The 26,217-nt window shown below is 29.8% G+C and overlaps 1 protein-coding gene across 2 annotated transcripts in view; it reads right to left on the bottom strand.

Annotated features, from left to right (window-relative positions):
- Positions 1-26,217, bottom strand: part of LOC118192343 (uncharacterized) — a 288,524-nt gene that overhangs the window by 74,913 nt on the left and 187,394 nt on the right. For both annotated transcript variants that reach the window (XM_035363282.2, XM_035363285.2), the window contains exons 14-15: positions 14,677-14,865; positions 3,075-3,254 (exon numbers count right to left, since the gene is read on the bottom strand). In XM_035363282.2, coding sequence (XP_035219173.2) covers positions 3,075-3,254; positions 14,677-14,865 — 369 coding nt within the window. The remainder of the gene's footprint in view (positions 1-3,074; positions 3,255-14,676; positions 14,866-26,217) is intronic.

The raw sequence follows: 26,217 nt of genomic DNA, 5'->3' as shown, positions 1-26,217 counted from the left end.
TACCACACACAATGGAAGGACTATCAGGTTTCCACTCCATTTAAAGGATTATGTATCCTAACCATTTTCACTGGGAAGGGTGTCTCCTCTACGTTTCATCTTATCTTCAATTTCTGTACGTTTGAATTTTCGTAAGATGGAACATAAGATTGTTGCCCAGCAACAACTGGTAGATTATTTGATTTGATGAAAGTAAACGATTACTGCTCTTTTTCTTAAGTCACTGTTCATCTAATTTTATTTATTTAAAGAGTCAAAAGTTTATTATGGGTAAAAGATTAACATAAGATATTCACTTCAGTATCATACCAACACCTGGAGAGGTAAATACCATCAAGTTACACTTTGGAGATTGACTGATAGGCATCAAAAATTGAGTTCTTTTTCCTCTAGTAGATGGCAGCATGGGCTGTAATTTTACAATTCATTTTTCTCAATAATTCTACCATTTTTTTTTTCTTCTCTTAAGCAGTGTTAGTTGAGAATATAACATTCATAAATTTTTGGAAACACAACCGTTCATTTTCCTTCCTAAGTACGAATTAACTAATGAATAAATAAAAGCTTAAAATGGATTTCTTCAATTATCTTATATATCCTTAGTATGTGTTAAAAGTAATTTTAAGGCCTAAAAACTTAACAGTTGGGTGATGTGAGAATTCAAATCATATAAAAAATAGTGCCATGATTATTGTCATTTAGCAAAACAGGCTGGCCCACAATGATTGTTGCCCAGCAACAACTGGTAGATTATTTGATTTGATGAAAGTAAACGATTACTGCTCTTTTTCTTAAGTCACTGTTCATCTAATTTTATTTATTTAAAGAGTCAAAAGTTTATTACGGGTAAAAGATTAACATAAGATATTCACTTCAGTATCATACCAACACCTGGAGAGGTAAATACCATCAAGTTACACTTTGGAGATTGACTGATAGGCATCAAAAATTGAGTTCTTTTTCCTCTAGTAGATAGCAGCATGGGCTGTAATTTTACAATTCATTTTTCTCAGTAATTCTACCATTTTTTTTTTTTTTCTTCTCTTAAGCAGTGTTAGTTGAGAATATAACATTCATAAATTTTTGGAAACACAACCGTTCATTTTCCTTCCTAAGTACGAATTAACTAATGAATAAATAAAAGCTTAAAATGGATTTCTTCAATTATCTTATATATCCTTAGTATGTGTTAAAAGTAATTTTAAGGCCTAAAAACTTAACAGTTGGGTGATGTGAGAATTCAAATCATATAAAAAATAGTGCCATGATTATTGTCATTTAGCAAAACAGGCTGGCCCACAATGATTGACAATAAAAATGGTGTAAGAAAGAATTTACTAACAACTCTACATAAAAGTGGGTAAATTGTATTTTTACTTAAGTTTGTTACTAATTACAGACCTTTTTACTTTTTTTAATATACTGTTTATTCTAGGTATGCATAATTTCATTGTGTCACCTGCGTCATTCAATTTTGCATATGGACTTATTTCTGAAGCAGACTTCCTGCAAGCAATTTATGAATTTCATGATAATCTGAAAGAATATTGTGTATCAATAATGTGTTTGGACATTTACTCATCATCACTCTAAATTAAACATGGAAGTTAAATATGAAAATTTTACATGCAAATGGTACAACAGAATATTCGGATTCACAGTATTTTTATTAGTTTTCAGAGAAATCTTTCCTTGGAAATTTCAAGAATGGAAAGTAGTCATGTTACATTGGTTTACTAATATTGTACCCATGACAAATTATTTGACATTAAAAATAGTATCACATTGCCAAGACACTAAAGTATTAATTTATTATACAAATGCTTTCTTCAACCATTTCAATTTGGGTCTGATTTTAGATTTAAACTCATACACCAATAAATATCAATTACTCCATAATTAAAAAACATAGACAACAAAATTCTAATCTTACATATATCTTCAATCTCTTTTTTTAAAAAAAAAACCCATAGAACAACGCTGTTGAGTTCCTTAAAAATTTGTAACCTGTTATAACAAACTAAAGAAGCAAATCGCCCATTTTCAAATTTTGCTTACATATGCTGACCCCCCCCAAAAAAAAAAGAAAAAAAGAAAATTTAAGATAAATTAATAATTAAAGTTAAATTTGAGCAATGCATTGCATAAAATGGCTAGATTTTTACAATTTAAAAATATAAAAAATTGGAAATTTTTATATAAGAATTTAGCAAATCAATAAAAATAATGTGTCTTTCACTTCACGTCAAGTCCATTTACATTGAGATTATTTTACTTCCAATTAGTTTGTAAATCTGTCTAAAGGGGGGGGCAGCACTACATATTCAAAGTAGTCAAACTTAGCCTGACTAGTTTATCTCTGTCATTGAATATGTACTGCCCCTTTTAGACAGATTTTGGGCCGATAGATTTTAGACAGACAGAAACTAATTTTGGGTAAAATAATCTCAAGATAACGAACTTGACATGAAGTGGAAGACAAATTATTTTTCTATTGATCTGTTAAAGAAAAAAACTTTTATAATTAAATTTTATCATGAATATAACATACTAATAGTTCATATTTAAAGAAATTAAACTTCTTTATTTAAAAATAATAATTAGGTTACAAAACAAAGGTTGAATAACACAAAGCTTGAAAGGGACAGGGATTTTTGCCTACGATCTCACATTTTAAGATTTATATCTAAAACATTTCAATTGATTTTTTTATATTTTGAATTATAGAAATATATTTATAGTCATCTTTATACAATGATTTGCTGAAATTAAACTTTAAACATAATCTACCTTGAATTTTCTTTCTTTTCTTCTGAGACAGGATTTGCAAGCAAAGTTTGAAAGTGGGCCAAATGTAAATTATCACTACATCCAATAAATAATAATAAGAAGAGAATAAAAGTATTTGGGGAAACACTTTACAAACATTAAATGCTTTAAAACAAAGTTTTTAAATGCAATGCATTATAACATTCCACACAAGTGATTATTATGACAGACTTTTCCACGTGAACAGATTTTAATTGCAATTTAATGTTAGACCAATAATTCTTTTAATAACACTTATAATTTACCTGAGAATCTGTAAGGGCTGTATTAGCAGAAGGTAAGGCAACACGCGAAGTAGCTGTGTCACTCTGTGCAGAAGATTTTGCTAATCTTGATGGAGATCCCTGTTTTTTAGGAGACCACTCCTTCTCTTGATCTTGTGGAGTTGAAGGCAGACTGCTATCCTGACTATCCATGCTCAAATTCTTCACAAAAGAAAAGAATTTAACCATGATTATATGGACACTTCAGTAATTTAAATAATCATTTAACATTATGTTTTACATTATTTTCAATTCAACAGTCTATTTTCATGATGCTAAAATTATTTTAAGAACATACTCAAAAAGACTAACTGTGCCTTACCGCAAGGTACCTTCATAATGGTCATGTGATAAAGACAGCTGCACAACTTTGCTAATCTAATATCTGCCTAGAGAGAAACTCTGCAAAGGTATCCTGTGTAGAGGTTGCCTGCACTATAACAGCGACAAATTTTTATCTTATAAAAAAACCAAGCTTCTTGGGAGGCAATGCCCTTATAATTGAGTGCTGGTGAAAAAGTTGAATTTTCATTTTCTCTATTGATTAATTAATTAAGCAAGGGATGAAATAAAATCAGTAAAATGAAATAAATGAGAAAGGCAAAATCAGACATCCATTCTTCATCAATGAACTAGAGATATTATGGATATTCTTTAATTTCCACAAAAAACTGAATTTCAATTTTCAAGTTAAATACTCTTTTAGCACATCACTTCTACTCAACCAGCAAACTTTAGCGCTATAAATTACATCACCATATTCATATCCAAAAGTTTTTAAGAGTTCCTTAAACAGGCAGTGATTTAAAGCAGATCCAGGTTTGAGAAAATTACAGTGTGTTGACATTTGAGAATTCAAATTTTTTTGCTCAAAGATTCTGTTGATGAATTATATAATGATTAATATATATTTCTCTCCCTGTTAACGTTTTACCATTAAATAACACACCTGTGACTTCTACATTATGTTTTGTCACTGCTCACACTCCATCGGTTCATATAGCAACAATATTTTTCAATAAAACTGGAAAGTTTTCCAACAGCAATTTTAGTTCATTGCACAAGTCTTTTTATGTCTTGTATTTTGTGTGATTGGCATCAATGAACCAAGTTCTTCAGTTACATTCCTCTAACAAATATCACTATATGTGATCTCACACCTCTCATCAAATGACAAGGATTACTATTCAAAATTTTCAATGCCTTCAATTTAAGCTGCAGTAATGTTTTTGGAAAAGTCTTCCATTCTTCTTGCAACTGTAAATTTTCACAAACTAAATTTTGGAAATAATACCTTTTTTCAATCAGGAAAAGCTATTTCTGCAACAGCAGTTAAACATTCCTTAATCATCCCTACATCAGCAGATGGTTTCCTTGTTTTTTTTTCGGGGGGGGGGAGCTCAAATTTGACAGTATAACTAGCTTTTATTGATAAGCCTGATGAAAAACTTAAGAGCTTTAAATATATTTGGCTGTTGTTTTACCCTTTTCTTATACTCATTCATTTTATATTCCAAAATTCGACCTTGGATGTTTTTATAACTTATGCTGTTTAATATTATTTTCTTTTAACACAGATACTGAATCTAAGCATAAGCGGCAAACAGCTTTGTTATTAACAAGAATGAGAAATCAAACTAATTTTCATACGAACTTCTGTTTTCATACCCAACTTTCGTTTTTCTATTTGTTTCAAGAGCATTTTTCCAGCTGCAAACAAAGGGAAAATGTTCATTTAAAAACATACGAAAATTAATTTTTCATCGGTGGAATTAGTTTTTAAATTTATAAATAATGTGTACCTTTCCTTTACAGTGACTAAAAGGTCACAAAAACAGTCAACACAAAAAAAAACTAACATTTCTAAAAAAATTCTGGACTTGATAGTCACTTGTGATGAAAAGTTCATTTACTTCAACAACATAGGCAGCAAAGGGGATTCATCTTCACCCGGTGAGCCTGTTGGCAGCGCAGAAAAGTACAATTTGACTAACAAAAAAGATCATGCTTTGTATCTGAGAAGACTGCTGTGGTATTAGTAACCCTTGATCGTAAGGTGTACAGCAAGATGCTAGTATGTGTTGATGCTGCTATCAAGGAAAAACGTAAAACTGAGTTCTGGCGCAAAAAGGCAATGTTCCATCCAGATAATGCAAGACTACATGTGTCTGCATTCACCAGCTGGACTCTGCAGACTCAAATGGGATCTGGTACTTTTCTGTTTTTCTGGCACAAACGATAGTCACCACTAATGGTACAACTGATACCAAAAGGAATATCTTCACTGGTAACCTTTTACCCTTCATTTTCAAAACAAGTCGCAGCCATTTCTTATCAGATTGATTGTTTCTTTCAATACTGGCATACAATTACATAGAATTTTTACTAGTTAAGTTTTATGCCCTCACAGTAATTACACTAGCGAAGTAAAGCACTGCAGTTTTACATAATTTCTGAGTAAGCTATTCATTCGGATTGAAATAACTCTTGCATTTAAATTTGTATTCCACAAGATTTAACTTCAAATTAATGTAGATAATTACTGAGAGAATTAGATTTTTGGAGCATAGTTTCCATGAGATAAGATCACTTGGGGTCACGTGATACGAACTGGCGAATCAGGATGTTGAACCACAAAAGCATAGTAAATTCTTAATGTCTTTTTACAAATTTATTGTCTTTATTTATTGGCATTTTACAAAATTTTAAACCATATTAAAATGTTTACGCCTTCAAAATAAAAATTCTTAGAACTAACATTTGTTAACATTTTTTATGAGCATGCTGTCTGCGATTGGCAGGATTTGCAGAGGCGAAATGGAAAAGTACCTGGGATCTTTTGCCACACCCACCATATAGCCCTGACATCGCTCCTTTGGACTTCTACCCTTTTTCACACCTGCAGCTACATCTTGCTAGTGCCATCTTCTATTCTGCACAGAATGCCCAAAATGAGATTTATCTGCTTATGGACTTGAGGTTACCAAGTTCTAGGCTGAAGGCATTGAAAAAATACCAAAACATTGGCAGAAAGTCATAGATTTGGGTGGTGATTACTTCCCACACTAAAGGCACTGCTTTCATGTTTTTTTCCTTACTACATTAAGAGCATTTTTTTGGAAGAAAACTTTCATTACAACCAGACAGTTCCTGTACTAAAATTAATAAAAAAAAACAAATTTTTATGCTAAAGAAACTGTGTAATCTATATCTTTTCAACTAAAAGTATGATAAGAAAATGTTTCTTTAATCCTGGTCCAGTAATAAAATAATAAAATCAATATTAAAATATGTATTAATGCTTTTTGGTACATTACAGTTTAAAACCACTTCTGATTTTAATAAAAATGAATATTTTAAAGCCCACCTGGACAGCTTCCTAGCCATGCCATGAAACTTTAATATCTCATAATAATAATAACTGATCTCATAATTGCTTCTCCTAAATATTTTTAATTACCTTTCAAACTCTTATTTATACAGTATTTGCACTCCATTGCTGGCAAGTACCTGACTTGCCCCAAAACACTATGGTTCTGAGTTGTACAGACTTATTTAGATTAAATTTACAACTTTTTAAAAGTATGCATAGTAAAATACAATATATTATTTAAATCAAAGTAAAAAAACTGAAATCATATAAACGATTAAATTAATTTCGGATAACAAAGAAATAATAAATAATCCACATAACTAGCACTTCGGATTTCTTATTTTAGGAAGCTGGAATGCCTCTTTTCATATTTTTGTTAAATGAGAAAGATAGCAAGAATGTGTGCATTTCATTGTACTTTATACCATATTATCCAAATCCTCACCTTTAAAATCTTATTAAAATAATTACAAGTGCCCAAGTTAAAGAAGGGTCCCCGATTTCATTCTGTATTTTCAGAAATTTGTGGCTAGTAAAGACCTTGATTTTCTTGAGCTTCTACAAAGCTCATGAATTTTTTTTTGGGGGGGGGGAGGGGAGGGGGGAAGTTATTTGTCTAATTCTTAATACGTTCTAAATAATAATTTTTTAATTGAGCTTTCAAATTATTACTGTTATCTTTATGTTGGTACACAGTAAGAGTTTACTCCCTATATGTGTTGATTAAAATATGGAACTTGCGCAGTTTGTCATATAAATAGCCGAGTTTCATTCAGTTTACCGTAGAAAATATTAATAGCATTTAAGCATTGCTATGAAGGTTCTGAGAGTATGTGCTATGTAAAGTACATACTCTCAGAACTGTGTAACGCAGCTATTCCGTGACTCAGCTTTCGTAACAATTGTTTCATGAACTGGAATTATTAATTCATGCAAATTTATTATGTTTTTGCATAATAAACCATGCAAAACTGTATAGAATTTAAGCTTTAACATTAAAGTGAGCAGAAAAATGCATTTAGAAAATGGAGAAATATTTTAAAATAAGCGATTCATATTATGAAACAAATTATGTGATACTTAACACAACTTTTTAATTATTCTGAAGCTGTGCAGTTTAAAAGTTATTTTCACTAAATTTAAAATAACTTTTAAACTGCACAAAATTTAAAAGTTTAAATATCACATAAAATTGTAATTTGTGATTGGAGAAATAATGGAAGAGAATACATATTTTATATCAGAAAATATAAACTTTCGGTAATTTAATTCCCAGAGCTGCATTTTTTATTCATCGCTTTTTGTACCTACAACTATCTGTTCAGTATCATAGATTAGGCAATCGATAGCTAATTTGAAAACTAAGATTGCATTGATTTATAAAAGTTTTTATTCCAAATGAAACTTTTCATTACACAACATTCAAATAGGTAAATATCTTATAAATATATTGCTAAAATTATTTTTCTTTCATCTAATTATTAAATCTAATAATTTAGTTATTTTTCTGGAAGAAAAAGCATTCAGGGAAGAGAGAAATGGAGAAGAAAAAATGATATTAAAAGCCAAGAAATTGAAAATATTGCAAGCCAAACAGAATTTTTTAAAAATATTTCTATTTAAAAACAGAAAAAAAGTGTTAAATAAAAAAAAAGTTAACTTTTTAATAAGCTATAATAACACAGATATTTAATACAATTTATAAATTTTGGAAACATATGAAGTGCCTTAAGAAAGAAAGCAAAATTATGCAGCTTCTGGACAGGTAATACTCAAAAAGCATATGCACTGTAATATGCTTAGAAAATGACTATATGATCATTTTTGGATCATATATATTACATTGTTCATTTGCAGGTACACTATGTTTTTATATAAACATGTACTAAATCATAAATGAATCAGTTATATAACCTTAAAAGGATGAGATACAACCTAAGTATGATGAGAAAATTCCACATAATTATATTGAATATTTCAATAATTTAAAATCTTTGAGTGCAACAGGAATATTTTAGTAACATGAAGAAAGTAACTTCTTATTGCATTAATAAAACATTGTTGTAGTTAGCAGTTTCACTGAAGCAATTCTCTAAAATAAAAGTACAGCGACATTACACTAGTCATCTAAAAAGTAATGCAGTATTGCACAACATGCATTCATATCTTTAGAGACATCACATTCAAACCACTTTATTATGTCACATGTCATTTTATGATGTTATACAAAAGCCACAACGTGACATTGCATGAATGTTACAATGTGTCCTCACAACGTCTCAGCATGACTATGCATCAACAACACTGCATAACTTCAATACCACACAACATGGTCACATATATGCTACAGTGGTGACATCACATTGTGAACATTATGTGACTCACTGTGGTGTCACATAAATGTTACAATGTGATGTCCCAAAAGTAGACATTAAGCCATATGTACATCACTCTGACATTGAGATCATGACAGTGTGTAATGTTTACAATGTCCCAGTGACACAAGCATGCTGCTGGGAACCGAACTGCCTGTTATGTTAGTGAATTGCCACACTGAAAGAACTGACTGCTATTTACCAAAAGTAATCAATTACACAAGTCTGTTGTTAATAATTCATCTTTCTATTAATTTCTGAACTATAACATGCTGGGAAGTTTCTTTGATGAAGCAAGGGAAAATTACAATTGGTAGTATTTAAATGTACTTTGTGAACTGAAAACTACCAGGGAAACGACAAGAAAAATCATGCAACTGTCTTCTGATATGTAAATGCATGTGAAAGGCAAAACTTACTGTATTTAGCAAGATATTTGATAAATAATTATTACCAAATGATTGTTGAACAAAAAAAATATTTATTATTCTTGAACTGAAATGTACCACAGGTTTAATTTTGAATAATTTATCTGCATTCCTATTTGAGCAATTGTTTACAAAATGCAAACATCTAGTTATTTACAAAATTTGTTGAACGGTATCATTTTTCTGAATACCAGAAATTCTATAATTGCCATCTTAGACCAATTCATTTGAATTGGTTTCTTAACTGCATCAGTTATTATACAGAGTGCAAAATATATTTTCATTACAGTCCACAAGTCAACCAAGTCTTGTCTATTTTCCATATTTTTATAAAATTGCTTGCTATGTTATTCAAGTATCAATTTCATCGTCATAGCAATAGTTTCCTAAAATGTGACATCAAATGACACATACAAATGTAATTCTTTTCGGTTTACTTAAAGTTGCCACTTTTATTCCAGGAATCTCGATCCAGTTCTAGATTTTTAGTTCATTAGTTTCCTCTTTCTAAATCCATAGTTTGGATTGTTGATGATTACAGTTGTCTTCTTTATCAGTATCATCTTCATTACAAAATACTTAACACTTTTGTGAAGGAAGTAAATTATAAATACTGTCACTATTTGCAATGTTAGCAGAACTTGCACTGTCATCATGAAAACTTAGTATTCTTTTTGAAGCCATTTTCAAGGGTGACTAATATTCAAGAAAATATATCTGCACATCTGAACACAGCCAGACAAATGAGTGTTTCCCACATGTATACCAAATGAGGTACCAGGTATATCACACATGTTAATTTTTGCCTCAATTGACTTACCACATTCCTTGCATGTTGTGTTTACTTTTGGCTCAATTGACTTTATCACACCTCTCATAAGACATCGTAAGGCAAGGTTTCCAGGATGATCCAGAACATCCTTCCTCCCATTTATTTATTAGGTTGATATGTCTATTTCATTTTCTGTAAAATACTTAAACAATACATCTTCTTTTTTTCCCGTTTTTTATTTTCAAATCCTCATTTATGTTGACAATTTGTTCATATAAGGTACTTTGAGGAACTCCAATTAAAAACACCACAACAAATGACAACATATTTACCATTCCAACTATAGCTACATAAAGATGAACAGTGTATATAGTCTACACTAAGAACATTTAGAATTATCCTATATATATTGCTCGTATTCAATATACACTGGAGTAATAATGTAGCTCTGACTCTAATATTATTAATTTATCAAATAATAATGATGGAATTTACTTATATTATTTAAATATATTATTAATTAAAAGTATTATTTAAAAGTAATAACATTTAACATGAATATTCTACAATGAATAATCATTTGAAATGATATCATGAATATTGATTTAAAATTAATACAGCATTTAACATGAAAATTTTACATTATTTAAAAATTTATTAAAATATTCTGGTACATACAACATTTTCTCATTAATCATTTCAATAAAAAAAACTGTCACCAAACAGTGTGATTTAGTGCCAGTAATGAACAATTTTTGTCACAAAACACTCATTAACACCTTGGCCTTGGTTTTATGTAACCCTTTTAATCTTTGATAAGATGCTTTAACTATTAATTATCTAATTAAATAAAGAACAATAATTCCTCTCAGACATCTTTGGAATGACTGGAGTAAGTACGCGTCCATTGTAATTAGCTTATATCTGCTAATTAGAAACTCAATAAAAGTGATTACTCCTTCATTTAGAATGTCTGGGGCATTTAGCAAGATTCAGACGAACTTTCAAAGTCAATGGGAAAATAGATAAGTATCAATATTCTAAATTTACTGCTGATTATTAATTTTGTTATTGTAATTTTTTCTTGCACTGGAGACAGGCCCCTTTAAATTAAGTGTGCAAGACACTGGTCTTATTTATCAGTGCATTTAATCAGAATACTGCTTAATGTATATCAATAAACAGAGACAGCTCCAAATATGAATGACACAACAAAGCACTGATTTTCACACCGCTGCTTATTATTTAATAATTAACTTTTCTGTCTCTTGCTTCCAAAAGCTTGAGATCTTCACTAAATAATAACGGCCACATTACAGGGTTAAGTCAGCATATGCAGAATAAATAAAATTTCTCGAGATTTTTATTAGTACCTTAAGATTCATCATTTTCAGTTAGTGTTTATCTAACTATTCTATATATAACCTATTCTTTTAATCGAGAATTCATTTTAAACTGCATTTTTACTATTCAATTTTCTTTGTTTCATTCTTTCAGTTATTCACATTTTTTTGAAGGAACTCATCAAAGCATAAAAATATGTCGGATCTAAACTTGAACTTCAGCCATAATCTTAAGCCATTTTCAATAGTTCCTCCTTCAAATGCCAGAAGAGAAATAAATCATAATTGGAAACACATGTTTTTACTGCTGATGGTGAAACTTTTTAGAAAGATGAATGCATCTGAAACTACAATCACATGATGTGAATTCACACATAACCACATAAATTTAAAAATATATATATATATATATATATATATATATATACGCTAGGTTGAAACGGTAGCCTACAATTTTCTTTCCCCTTTGTGACAGAATCAGGGTGATTTTCCTGGGACAAAGATTAAAATGTTAACAATTTAACGTATTTATATAAATTTTAGTTTTTACTAAATCACTTTCAAAGAAATTATTGCTAATAAAAATTATGCCCTTTAAATTTTATTTGTTATGAACCGTTCAAAGATGTGGGGATTCGTATTGATTGTTTTGGGATTTTAAAATTAATAATTGATACAAATACTGGTTATTCAAGTAGAATAAGTTCATGTAAAATAGGAGGTAGATGGTTTAAAAAATTATTTAATTTTTGAAATGGCTCTAATTAGTTTTTCTGTAAAAAAAGTTCTTTTATGAAGTTAAAAATGGTTAAACTGTAAAAGGTAATGTAAAATCAAGAAGAACATATGTTAACAGAGATTTAATTTGATGCTGCCAAATTCAATTTTTAAGTAATTCAACAACAGAAAAAATTACTTCACGTTAAAGGATTTAATAAAATATTTTAAGTCAAATAGCAACTAAATAAAATAATTCAAAAACATCAAAATTAAAATAAAACAAAAACATGAAAAAGTAAAGATTTTAAAAGAAGATACAATATTCGAAACAAAAAAGTTAAGGTTGACTTTATATCTCTTCATTGATAAAGAAAAATAAAACAGACTTTAACATCATTTTAGCTGAGGAGCACTCGGCGAAAGCTTCATGAAAATGATGTAAATAAACTAAAGGAAAAATATCCTAATTTAGAGGTAGTTTTCCAAATTAAAATTTGATTAAAAGCCATTAATTTATTTAATTATGTGGAAGAACATTTCAAAGATACTCATGTATACTACAATGGCAATACATTTATAAATAATTACATGGTAATTAATTTTATAAATGATATTAGTGAATTAGCTAAGGTCTCTTTCTACCAAAGCCAACTATTATTAATAAATTGGAATTCCAACGTATCCAAAAAAAGTAATTAACAATACAATAATAAATCAAATAAAACGAATTAAAAATATCTGCACAGATACGATAGATCTACAACGCGAAATTTTGCTCCTTATTAAAATTCTCAAAAATAATCTAATACCCAATCAATTTATTAACCTTAAAAGAGCCTTAAAAGAGCAGGCGTTAAATACTCACTCTAAATCATTTAACTGATAGGGATATGATTGTGATGTATATTTAAAATAACTTTAACTTTAACGGCGCTCATGCTATGCGATTCTGTTGTTGTGATGCACATGTTACTGTGCTAGCTGAATGTCATGTGAACTGTTTAAAATTGTAATAATAAAAGTTTTGTATTCTTGAGATATACTCATTAGTTGAGTCTTCTTTTAAAGTATAGAAGTAATTAAATTCAACAAAATACACAAGAAGTTACAATGATAATTTTTCCTAAAACCTGAGAAGGCAGTATAAGTTGGATGACTATCAGTTGAAGGATTTGTACATACTGTAATTACTAAGCTGTATATAATGTACAAAGCTAATTGCCTTCAGACTTATGCTGTTACTAAAAAAAATGGGCCTATTTCATATTCTTTAGTCTGTCAAATAGCTCTTTGACAGTGAAAATTCCTTTCTTAATTTCTTAATCGTTACTACACGACAATTAGACAGAAATTAATTAATTTACATTGACTACTATTTTCAAAAAAAATTTTAACAGACGGTTTCACTCAAATAAGAACTCCACAACATATGTCCCTCAAGAATTCCTAGTCCCTTCCACTACCATAAATTACTTTACAAAGTCTTACCGACTGATATAATTAAAAGTCTCAGCTGCCGATAAAGATTTCGGAAACACAACCCTTCCGAGTCGGACGCGGAGAAAACACTTTGCCCACTCCCCACTACACAGAAAGTATGCTTTTTCTGGTATTTATATCTTCATGTACATTCCCTTTTCTTATTATATATTTTTTAAAAATTTTTAATTTTTAATTTGTTTTTGCAAAGATTGCATTATTCTTCTTATATTTTGCATATTTCAATTACTTTGAATTCTATTTCATAATGCCAATTTCCAAAGTTTAATTTGTACAAATAGTTTTGAAATAAAATGCATAAACACGAGGGTGTCGGGGGACAGTTACTCAAGCGATATCAAATTTACTGCAGAAATTGCTTTTCACTCAAAGTTGAATTAGCTAAAATGCTTAATCGGATTGAGTTCTTTGGTTCTCTACATTGGTTCTTCATCCCTTCTATTCACGGAAATGTTTGGCCTAGCTTGAATTGCAGGTTTGGCATCGCCTTATTGCTCGAGTAAAGGACGAAACACCTTCGTATTTATTTCTTAATTATTGTTCATTGAACAGGAGTTGGTTTGTTCCCCTTGAAAAGTCAACTAATTTCCGATCAATGGCAATGATTACTTGCATTTAATTTAATTACTCGCTTTTAATTTATTTCCTTTTACATTTGAAATTTTTGTTATTCATGATTTAATTCAAGTCTCTGTTAAACATTTTTAACAATTTACATTCAAGTTACTTTAAAACATTTTTCGAAATTGAACTTAGTATGGATTCATTCTTTTAAGATAGTTCTATTAAAATTAATCTTAGGAGATAATATAATTAATATTCTTTAGTAAATAAATTATTATTAACTTACTTTGCAGCATTTGCGCAAGTAGTAGAATAACTCTATTTCACACTAAGTGAATTTAAGACCATACAACATATATATATATATATATATATATATATATATATATATATATAATTTATTAATAAATATGGGTGTGTAACACGCAAACTTGCGTAACATGCAAGTCGAGAGGTCTCATAGTAAAAATCGCTTTGCAAGGAAAATTTTATGTATTAAAATTTTAAACCTTTTCAAGCTCTAAATGTTCTCTAAATGTCTGTTTCCTCATTGTAGGAGGACTGCAATTTCCTGATACCGATTCCAAATATTGTATGACAGGTATCCTCTCTGGATTCTCCTTTAGTTGACGAATGACTTCTTGTATGAAATCAGTGAATATTTCAGCATGATTTTCAGCAAGTAAATTAGTTATTATCTAGATTAAAGAAATAAAAATTAAGAATTAGTTACCAAGTAAAATTTTACATTTTCATTATTAATTTAAATATAAACATGTGCTTCCTTGGGTTGCACTTGAGATATATACATTTACACAATTTAAGTTTTTTTTTACAAATTCAGAAGCACTCTAGTCCTCAAAGGAGACCTAGTAGTCTATAACTTTATTAAAAAATAAAGTTACAAACTACTAGGTCTCCAATTTTTAAGCTTTAGATATTTTGACAGATCAAGACTTATCAGGCAATGAATCATTAAATTTCACAAATTTTAGAACACAGGTTTAATTCAGTACCCATGTATGCACTACTGAAACCCATATAGATAAGACAGAGATATTTGAAAATTACACAGCTAACAGCAAACTGACAAAAGTATTACTGCATAAAAAGAAAAATAACTGATGCATCATTTGAATATGTAAGTTTTATTCCATATAATTTCTCTATGTACAGAAGTTATTGTGAAATCAGAGTGCTAAGAGTAGATGGATGCATGGTGAGAAAAATCTTTTACGTAATATATAATTCTTCTGTTCTATATGAAACTGTAGCTAATTAATCTTTCCAGCAAACAATGTTAATTTTATTCAAGAATTCCCTGTATTAAACTCAAATTTTAAGGTAATGAATACTACAGTATTAAAACTGTAATCTAAGGGACACTAAGAGATATACTGTTATATAAGAGTGCGAGAAAATCATAACATAAGAGACACTGTTCCTCAAATATTTCACACAGAAGGTACTGTTCCTCAAATATTTCAGACAGGTCATATTATATAAAATAACAACTGTGCAAAATGAGCCCTTTTCTTATCCTTTGAAAACCTGTATTAATGTTTTGAGGTCTTAAAGTAATTTCAATGAAAAAATTATTAGAGTTTTAAAATTTGATGAATGCTAGAAAGAAGTTCTTGAATAGATTTCAGACATACAATTTTAACACCTTATATGAAATTGTAAAGATATTATGTCACCCTCTGAAAAGAAATCAGTTACATAGATAAAGTATTTGATACATGGGTACAAAGATGTGGGGTGCAAAATCTCTGAGAAAATTTATTTCGTATATTCATACTTAGCAACAGGAAAGATGTGGAGATAGATTTCTGAACTGTTCTTTATAACGTTCATACTTATATATAAAAGGCAAGGCCTATTTGTAATGATGTTCCAGGCAGCATGTTTCATTAAAAAAAAAAAAAGAAAGAAAAGAAAAAAGAAAAAAAAAGTAAGAAAAAATTGGGGGGAATAAGTGTGTGGTAATTTTTGCAAGTGACTTTTACACAAAAAAGCTGAAGATGTTATTGAAACTTTATTGTATTTTATACATGTTATTTTTACGAAAATTACATGTAACCAAATGTACTGAGAGAAACTACCAAGATCCTTGGAAAAGATTTCTCACCAATGACTTCGGTGAGAAAGATAACTAAAAAGACAACGTTTGATATGCCAGATGGAACAGAAATGCAAATCTTAGATCATAAGTAACTGGAAAATTAACATTTTGAGCGATGAGATTCATTTTTTGTTCATGGTGATAACAAACCTAATATTAAAACATAACACAAGGGTAAATCAGTAAACCATAAAATACCCTCAAAAACAAATGCTTGGGTTTTTCCCTGCTGCATATGTCACTGAAAGTTTAGTTCCTAATGACAAATGAATTTATCAATGTATACATAAATTTTAAAATATAGGACTGTGCTATAGTTGAAAACCTTTGCAGGGACATTTTAACATAACTTAGCTCCATATCACTATCTGAAATCTGTCTGAAGGTTCATTCAGTTTAGAAAATATAATTATTGTGCTAAATTGGCTTTGAAATTCACCAGACTTAAATCCAATTGAAAACTTGTAGCACATTCTCAAGGAACATGTTATTGAAATGGATTGTATAACAAAAGAATGAGTGTTTAACAATCCTGTAAAAGTGTGGTTCCATTATAAAGAAATAACAACTATATGCACAGAGCTGGTGGAGTCAATGCATAAATGCATTCTTTTATTCTAAAATTTAAATCTCCTAAATGCATTCTCACAGTTTATTTCTGCTACAGGAGCACAATTTTTATTAATTTGAATATCACTGTGTATGAAGGCAGGTACATAAATTATGAAAACAATTGCTTTCTCCCAATTAACTTGCTCATTAGTTTGTAGAGAATGCATGCTTAAAGTACTCTTTATTTTGTAGAAATATACTATTTATCATTATTTTTATGAGGGGGGGGGAATTGAACTGTCGAAAAAAGTAGCAAAAGGCCATTATTTATTAAAATCAAACTGAAAATAATAAATTCGTTTTCAGGAAAGGAGTAAAACTAGATATCCATTCAACACTCGTAGTTCAAGTTTAAAATGTTTTTATATAAAAAGCATGAATTTTTTATGCAAGTGCTATGATTTAAACTGTTTTTCTAGAGAACAAAGAATGTTTACGATATGCTATAAAGTACTGAATGGAAGTTGTGTTACATATATTGAAGGTAATTTTTTACTCTACATTAGCTCAATAACCCTTTATATCCTGTTACAGAAGCATTATCATATTCCTAAATAAAACTAAAATAAGTTGGATATATCTTTCTTTCCATGAGTTAACAAAAACTTTCAAATTAAATATGTTCAGTTTTATACATTATTTATTACTAGTGTTGTTGTTATTATTACTGCAATCTGATTTATCGCATTTACGTGCGTATTCCACCCTCTTTTCAATAATATTGTTACATTATGTATTTCAAAGGATTTAACAATTTCAATCCTATTCTTTTTATTTACACAAAAAAAGTTTGATTCTTGTGCATACAATACGCATTGTTACCATTAAATCAAAAGTTTCTAAATCATGCTGAAAAAATTAAAAAAGAAAAGTACATGAGTAAATAAGTAATGGTACTTAGTGTTATTTATATCCATTTCTAATATTTGTACTAGAAAGCAAAAATTAACAAAATTTGTAATTTGGCCTAACTTCTATTCCTCAAAAAAAGTCTACCTGCATGTAATTTTCTCATTTTCTGTCATGTGTAATGTAAACATGATTAGCATTTTTAAATATATCCTTCATGAAACTATTCCTTTTTGGTAGATTTCTTACATATTTTCCCTTAACTAAATCATGCTGCTAACTGAGAATTTATTTAAGTTAATAAAGCTAAAACTTAGTATCTCCTATAGATACTTTTTAGAAAATTTATTAATGATTAAAACCTTATTAATATTAATAAAACAAAAAGTTCTCTGATTTTTACATCAGAGTATATATTTTCAATAAGTTCTTTGAAATAGCTGCATCAAACTGTACAGGAAGAAGCTTAAAGTGGTATTATTACATGATAAATTAATATTACATGCAAATTTTTCTATTTATTTAATACAGAAAATAATTATTCAATCTATAATTTAGTTTTTTATCTGGATTACTTGCACACAAAGTTTGCAACAAACATTTCCTCTAAGTGAAATGACAATTCCTGTTTTCTCAGGACATTTACATAATGAAAGCAACAAGCCTACTTCGAAATGTAAAAAAAAAAAAGAGAGAGAGAGAGAGAGAGAAAGAAAACAGAAAATTGAAAATTCTGAATTTAAATTGTTTTTTAAAGAAAACCTTAGGCCTGCTACACCTACTTTTCTTGCAGTACTATTTCTAATTTTATTGTCATTTCTCATTCTGTTGGCTATTTTGTAATAACGTACATAAATGTAAATATTTTAAAACATCTTACATTGCAAATTAAGATGCCAATGCCATCATAATTAAAGATCTGCATACAAATTCTGAAGGAATTTACTCAGATTACTTTCAACTGTGTGCTGGCTTCTGATTTACTGAAATGCATAAAATAACCATATACGTAACTAATAATTTAATGCATTAAACTTCTTGTATTACATATGTTTTTCAGCAAGTATGTAAAGTAAACAGAAGATAATGTTCACCATAACACATCGCCAGTGTAGTAATTTAAATTATTTTTAACTTTTACTTATGATCAAAGAGCCAGAAAGTTTTAGTCATCACCATGCGCTAAAACATCAATGTACTTGCATTAATTTAAGCATCATTAGATTACTTGAATTGACATTCTATTTAATCTTGAAAGTTAAGGTTTTAAGTGAGTTCTGGCAAGTATTAGGCATAAAATTTTATTATTATTTCATACTAATATTTGTGACAAAACGAAACTGAATTTCCCTCTTAATTGAATCTAATTCAAATGCTTTTAACCTAAACATTTTTAAACACCCTATGATTTTTACCAAGTTTCTTATTCTTCAATTATTTTAGTAAATAAAAGTGTTACATTCTGGTATTATACTTGAATCTAGATCTTTTCAAAGCGAAATGTATTATTTGTCACGTTGCTAATTTACATACCTTTCTTTGTATTTAATTAGAAAAATCACTCCGATATCTCTAAAACTTAAACCCAACATACATTTAGATAAAATTTTAAATCATAGTATGTATGCTTGCAAGGTATCCTCCTTTCTGCTCTAATGCATTATAGGCCAGTTTTAAGACGGTGAAACATTTGCTTGCCTGAAAACTAAGTTGAAAAAAATATTTCCTGTTCATAAATTTCATGAGATGTACAGAATTGCATCCCACCCGAAAGCTGTTTTCATAAAATGATCATGATGTTATGCAAAACGTTTTCTCTTTGGATCAGTTAAACAGGCTAATTAATGTATTTCAAAATAATATATTAAGTATTGTCAAAAACGTAAATTCATTTTGGAAAAATTTGCTCATGTCTTTCTAGTCTACAAATTAAACATGATTTAACATATCTCTCTGTATTAAAAAAGTAATACTTTCTATTGAAAATATTACAAGTTCAGTGTACTTTCAGTAATATTAATAATTATAATGTATGTATCTCAAAGATTAGTATAAGAATTTTAGGATTTAATAACTGATGTTGCAGTGAGCTTAGGAAAGCTAATGGAACCATTTCAATATAATTTACTATTCTTGCAGAATGATTTCATAATGATATCACTACTTTTACTTGAGTCAATCATTGTTCACAATTTCATAATTACAATAAAGACAAATTTTCATAATAGTGTCATGACATAAAGGTTGAAAGTCTAAGTTTCAACAGATATATTCTTTATATTTCACTTCAACCCCTTCCAGATGGTAAGGATGAGGAAAACTGTATCTTCATAACAAGATACATTAAATGAGTACAACTCTTGGCATTTTCCATTGCAACTACTAAAGAATCTGCCATTACTCTCATCCATGTGCAAATGAATTTCTTAACATAGCAAAAAACTACCTTCCTCACATAGGCAACTTTATGTCTGTAATGTATGTGCGTATGCCTGTAATGTAAGTGTGTGTTATGAAAGTAAATTTTCCATTTATTTTGCTAACCAAAATAGCAAAACAAATTAATTCAAAATTTTGCTAACTAGGTAGAAAAATTATTGAATTCCAAATTTTGCTATGTAGGTAGAAAAACCTATGAAGGTTGCATTTTACATGCTACAAAGTGGCTTTCAGAAGGATAGGAAAACCTTTTTATATAGGCAATCTTATAAAAACTTCTCTATTTCAAATAGTGGCCACTTGCATAAAGGTGTTATCACCATTTTGAAGCTGTCCCTTCTCAGGTATTGGAGAGGCTATCTGTCCAAGTATTAAGTAACATTTAAATAAGAATCTAAAATATGCTCAGAGTAAAAGAATAGATGAATGAATGCTAAAATAGGAAATAAATGGAAGATATTTGGGGAACAGAATTAATTATTTTCATTTACAATATAATTCATAACATTCTGAATAACAAATTTAAGAGTATTTTTTTAAGCAATCACTAGTTCTAATTTATATATCCTTTGTTGTTAATTTAAATTGGCTGTTTAGTTTACAAGAAACATCAAACTTAAATATTAGGGACTGCCAAATATACTATATAAATTAGCCTACATTATTTTTTCAATGAATGAAATATTTATAATATTAAAAACATTCACTCAAAAAATATACTTTTAAAATGACTAAGAAAAAAATAAAATTTCTGTTAAGTTTCACTATACCTGAAAAGCTTTATTATCTATGAAACATAAAATTAACCAGAAAATAAATTTACAGAAATAAAATGGCCATCACTAAAGAGAAAATTTCATAGTGATTCCTACAGATTCCTACATAAGTAAATTATCTATGAAGAAAATTATATGCATATTTTATGAACGTACATTAAATATAAGTCATAGTCTTGGGTGGGGGGGAGCTGTCCCTAGCATTTTTTTCCCTTCTGAAGACAAAACATAAAAGTAATTTATTTTCAAAATTTGCATAATTACTTATTACCAATTTAATTCATAATACTAAATATTATGCATTTTTTAAAATAAAAATTTATATTTTCCCTCTCAATAATTGTTTTAATACAAAATTCAACAATATTAAGTTCAGGTTTTCAGAAAATTGATTTAACTTATGAACAACTTTTTGGTCTCTAATTTAGCTTATCATATTTAACAAACTGCAAAAAATTCCAACATATGCATGGAAAAAGGCGTGGAAAACACTATTAAGTTCACTAGGCCTGATACATACATATTCTATTTTACTGCTGAGTAACTAAAGTGTTGGTATATGAAAATCATGTGCTTGAAATGGCCTTTTTTACATTCATAGTGTGCTTATATTATCTGCACAGAATTATAGAAATATGATTCTAAATAAATGCATGCATAAATGTGAAAATCGGTACAGGTCAGTTCGATGCCAACGTTTCGATGCGTGATCAATTCGACACGAGGTCGTTTGACGCGGGGTGAGTTCGACGCCATACTTTTTTTGCTTTTGTTTGATGGCATACTTCTCATATTTTTATTTATTTTTTGAATAAGTTTGCATCATCATTCAAATAAATTTGGTGTCATCATCATTTGGTGTTTCACACCCCACATTATAGGAATTCATAGATAGTCCCAGGCGTGTTCAAAAATCAATTGATCAATGTTATGAACAATTTGTACGTGGAGATGAACCACCGCATAAGCGGAATAGGTATCAGCGAGCTGATATGAGAATTAAAGTAATAGTTGACGATTTTGAAAATCGAGAAACAATGGAATACCTGAAAGGTGTGTTGCATAATTTTGCAATGGATTAATATAATAAAAGTTCTGTGATGTAATATTATTTTATCTCTAATTTTATTTATGTGTAATCTTATTTATCTGTAATTATATTTGTCTGCAACATAATATAATTACTTTGTAACCACATGTTTATTTACCACTTGTGTATTTTGCCTTTTTGATGCTGTTTTGTGAAATAAATATATAAAAAAACTCTCCCTCATGTCCCGGGGCCTTGACATTGGCAAGGAGGCTTCTCACTAATCTGGGACACACACAAAAATCTAGAACACTTTCACACATATACACGCATATATTTATTTAAAATTGCATGCAAACAATCACTAATTCAATAAATAAAAATCAGTCATATTACTTATTTATATTACTTCATATTTATTCTAAAAATAAATAAAAAATACGAAAAAAATATGCGCCGAACTGCCCCGGCGTCAAAACGATCTGCTTCAGTGAAAATGTATGTAGAATTCAAGAAAAACACATGTAGCAGGTTTAGTAAGAAAACAGTTGATTCGTGCAAAGTTTTTTGCCAAAAATACACATTCATACCCAATGAAAGGTACAGGAAATTTACCTATATTTTACGAAAATTATACCTATAAGCACAGTAAAAAATATAGTAAATTAATGTAAATTTCTAAGAAAACTATACGCACATGTTAAGTAAAATATGCGCAGATTTACGAAAATTTTCGGTAAAAATATACAAAATAATTGGGAAGATTTACATATGTAATCTTGAAATGTATGTATATTATATGTAAAAACTATGAATAAAGCACAAACATTAGTATGAATATACCTAAATTTTATGCTTATTGTAATATTAAAATATATAAAAAGATCTCTTTTGGGGGGGAAGCCATTTTATGATAGCTTCACACTTTTCATACAAAGGACCACTCGTAAATTGCTCATATTTTTCATGACTCATTTATGAATGCATGCTGCCTGGGTCAGATCTTAATATCACTGCTGTCAGGTGTATTATACAAATTTTCATTAACAAAAATATTTATATTTTCTTTAAATTCATTGTTGAAACAGCTGATTTTTCCCAAAGAATAACATTTGTTACTACACTGCATCACAAGCAAGTCTTTGAGTTTGTTCTCAACGTAGCAAAGTAAATTGTAAGACAGCAGAAGAATATGTACATTATTTCATAAATTTATTCTCTTGGGGGGGGGGATCGGAGTTTCCGTTACACTTTTCTAAAATTGATGTTGATTATTCCCAGAAATATGATTATAATTAACCATTTAATGAGTATGATTCAAATTATGATTATTTTTTTCTGCCAATGCTACAAATGCATATACATCATTATTTTGAAAATCTGCTATGAATATTTGTTTTAAGTGATTCACATTTAATTTGGTGTAATTCCCTCTAGGGTTTCAAAATTTCCTAGTACAATAATTATAATAATTGCAGCATATAGTCGTACAGTAAACCAAAAATTTGATATCCAAAAACTGAAAAGAAGGCAAAGACAAAAGTCATAGATTACATTTTTTCTAATAAATCCTGTATCCAAGATGCAATGCAAACCTTGAACATCTCTCTAAGAGGTCTACAAAAGGAATTTGATAGAGTTTTACCTGATTCTGGTTATCAGAAGTCCTATTTGAAGAGAAAAATAGTCTTGGCTATTGACTGTTATGTCCTTAGATAAAGAAAATTTAAACACTTCTTTTCAGAGACACTGAAGCTGCAGAAATGCACCAATGTACGAGGGCTATCCAGAAAGTAGATTACGTTTTGGAATAAAAAAATAAACAAAGTATAGGAAACAAATTTTATTATATACAGATGAAAGCCACACTCAAATACTACTTTTCTACATAGTCACCATACAAATTAAGGCATTTATCGTAGCGATGTACGAGCTTGGAAATTCCTTCGTCGAAAAATTCTGCCGCCTGCGCCTTCAACCACTTCGTTACCTCTTCTTGCCTTCCATCTTGCACAAAACTTGTGGTAACCAAGCTTTTCGCTGATGATTTCGTGCAACAAACTTCGCGAAATTTGTGGAAAACTCAAAGAAAGTTCCGTTATTGTGAAATTTCGATTTTCACGGACTTTAGCATCGACTTTTTCGAGAAGTTCGGCGGTCACTATGCTGGGTCTCCCACTTCGATCTTCGTCGTGAACATTGGTTCGGCCATTTTGAAATCTTATGACCCACTGACGCACTCTACCTTCAGTGATAATGTTGTCCCCATACACTTCACGAAGCTGCCGATAGATTTCTATCGGTTTACAGTTTTTTGCAGTCAGAAACCTTATTACTGAGCGCACCTCGCAGCTCGCGGGATTTTCAATTAACGCAGACATTTCAAACTGTCACAGTATCTGAACGGAGCACAGCACGAACCTCTCACTAGCACGGCTAGATGCAGACTGAGCTGCGCAACGCTCTGACCCCAAGATGGCCGCGCTAGCCCCGCCCCTAGCGGACACAGACGGAAACGTAATCTACTTCCTGGATGGCCCTCGTATTTATTCCCTATAAAGATCACAAGTGCATTTCTGAAGTTTAAGATGAAGAAAAATATGTTTTGGCATACCAAGAATAAGGAATTTCCTGCAGTTAAAAAGATTAAATAACTATGAAATTTCCTAGAGTGACTACAAAAATGGAAAAAAAAAAAGGTACACTTTTAAACATGGGCAAATGCATATATTGATATAAGAACTGCTTACCAGAAATATTTTACACATGTCCAATGAATTAGTAACCATTCAAACACAATTACGATCTTCAGAAAGAAAACATTCCAAAACTCTATGAATATTTTCACTATTTTGTAATGAGAAAGAATCAGTGATTCGTGGAATTTAAGACGTACTTGACATTACTGATCCAGGTTAAAAAAAACCTATGCTGATACAGGAAGAAGCCACAAACGAACATACTTCTAAAATCTTGAAAAGAAATACAGAGGGCTGATAACAGGTTTCCTTACTTTAGCTATAAGATCATGCGACACTCCAGGAAAACCAAATGCTAGCCAAACAACTGAAGTCAATATTGAATGCATTTCAGGCAAATGACTGTCTTACAATTTAAGAAATTTTGAATGAGTGGTTAGATGAATGCGTAATCAAGACAGTTGACCTAGTTGATAAAGATTAGCAGGCCTGCTTTTAACTGCCACATTAAGCTGTTGTAAAAGCAAATTCAACTAAAGATACTTTCAACTGATGCAACTGCAAAAGCAGACAGCAACATTTCTACATTTCTATGAATGAGTATCTGGCTAAAGGTCCAAAACTTGATTGAACTAATAATTTAATATTTTGAATCATTTCAAATTAGTAAAATACAGCATAACACCAAATATCAGAAAAGCATTTTTGCAGATACATAAACAAGGACAAAAACTTCCACCAGTTTCTTTGGTAAGAAGATAATCCTAAAAACATGAAGATATTCAGACACAGATATATTACTTTTGGTGTCAGCTTCAAACCATTTTTACGCCCACCAGCAGCCGAGCGGTAAAATCACTGAACACTGGTAGTTCTGTCCGAGGTTTGAATTCCGCGAACGGGCTGGCTGCATGGACGTTTTCGTGGTTTTCCCCATGTATAACGTCTATACGAGCCAGTTTCCCTTAGAATGTCCTCCACGAAGGCCTCCCTTCCCTTAGGCAGATAGCCCTAATGTGCTTTGCCATATTCTCAATACACCTATACACCAAACCATTTTTACTGTCAGCTACAGTGAAATGCCATCTTGAAACCTGATCATCTGCAAAACGAAAATATAAAATTATGGAATCAATGTCTGTAGACAACTGTGTAATGACATTAGATTTTTTAGAAAAGTTTAATGAATTAATTAATACAGAAATGAAAATCTAAACTTCAAGGACGGATATTTAACAAACCACTATTCCACTGTCGAAATTGGAAAATTTAACATTTTGCCAGCATCAGAAACTTAGGTTAATGAATCAAAAGACAACAAAGCTGTACCTCTCTTATGCTTGATGTGGGATATTAGTGAAGACAAGTTAAGCTGCAAATTTAAAAATAATCAATCTGGTAATGAACTGATAACTAGCCAACAAGATATTTTAGAAAATCTGACTCTAGTGTCCAGTGACACTGATAACAAAAACCTTATTGCAAGAGCACTGCTAAGCAAGACCATTTTGTTCACATTC

The sequence above is a fragment of the Stegodyphus dumicola genome, chromosome X1 (genome assembly GCF_044657685.1).
Source record: "Stegodyphus dumicola isolate Sdum_Otavi_A_Nest chromosome X1, ASM4465768v1".
Classification (NCBI taxonomy): domain Eukaryota; kingdom Metazoa; phylum Arthropoda; class Arachnida; order Araneae; family Eresidae; genus Stegodyphus; species Stegodyphus dumicola.
Note: the sequence above shows the minus strand (reverse complement) of the source record. Positions and strands in the feature narration are given on the sequence as shown.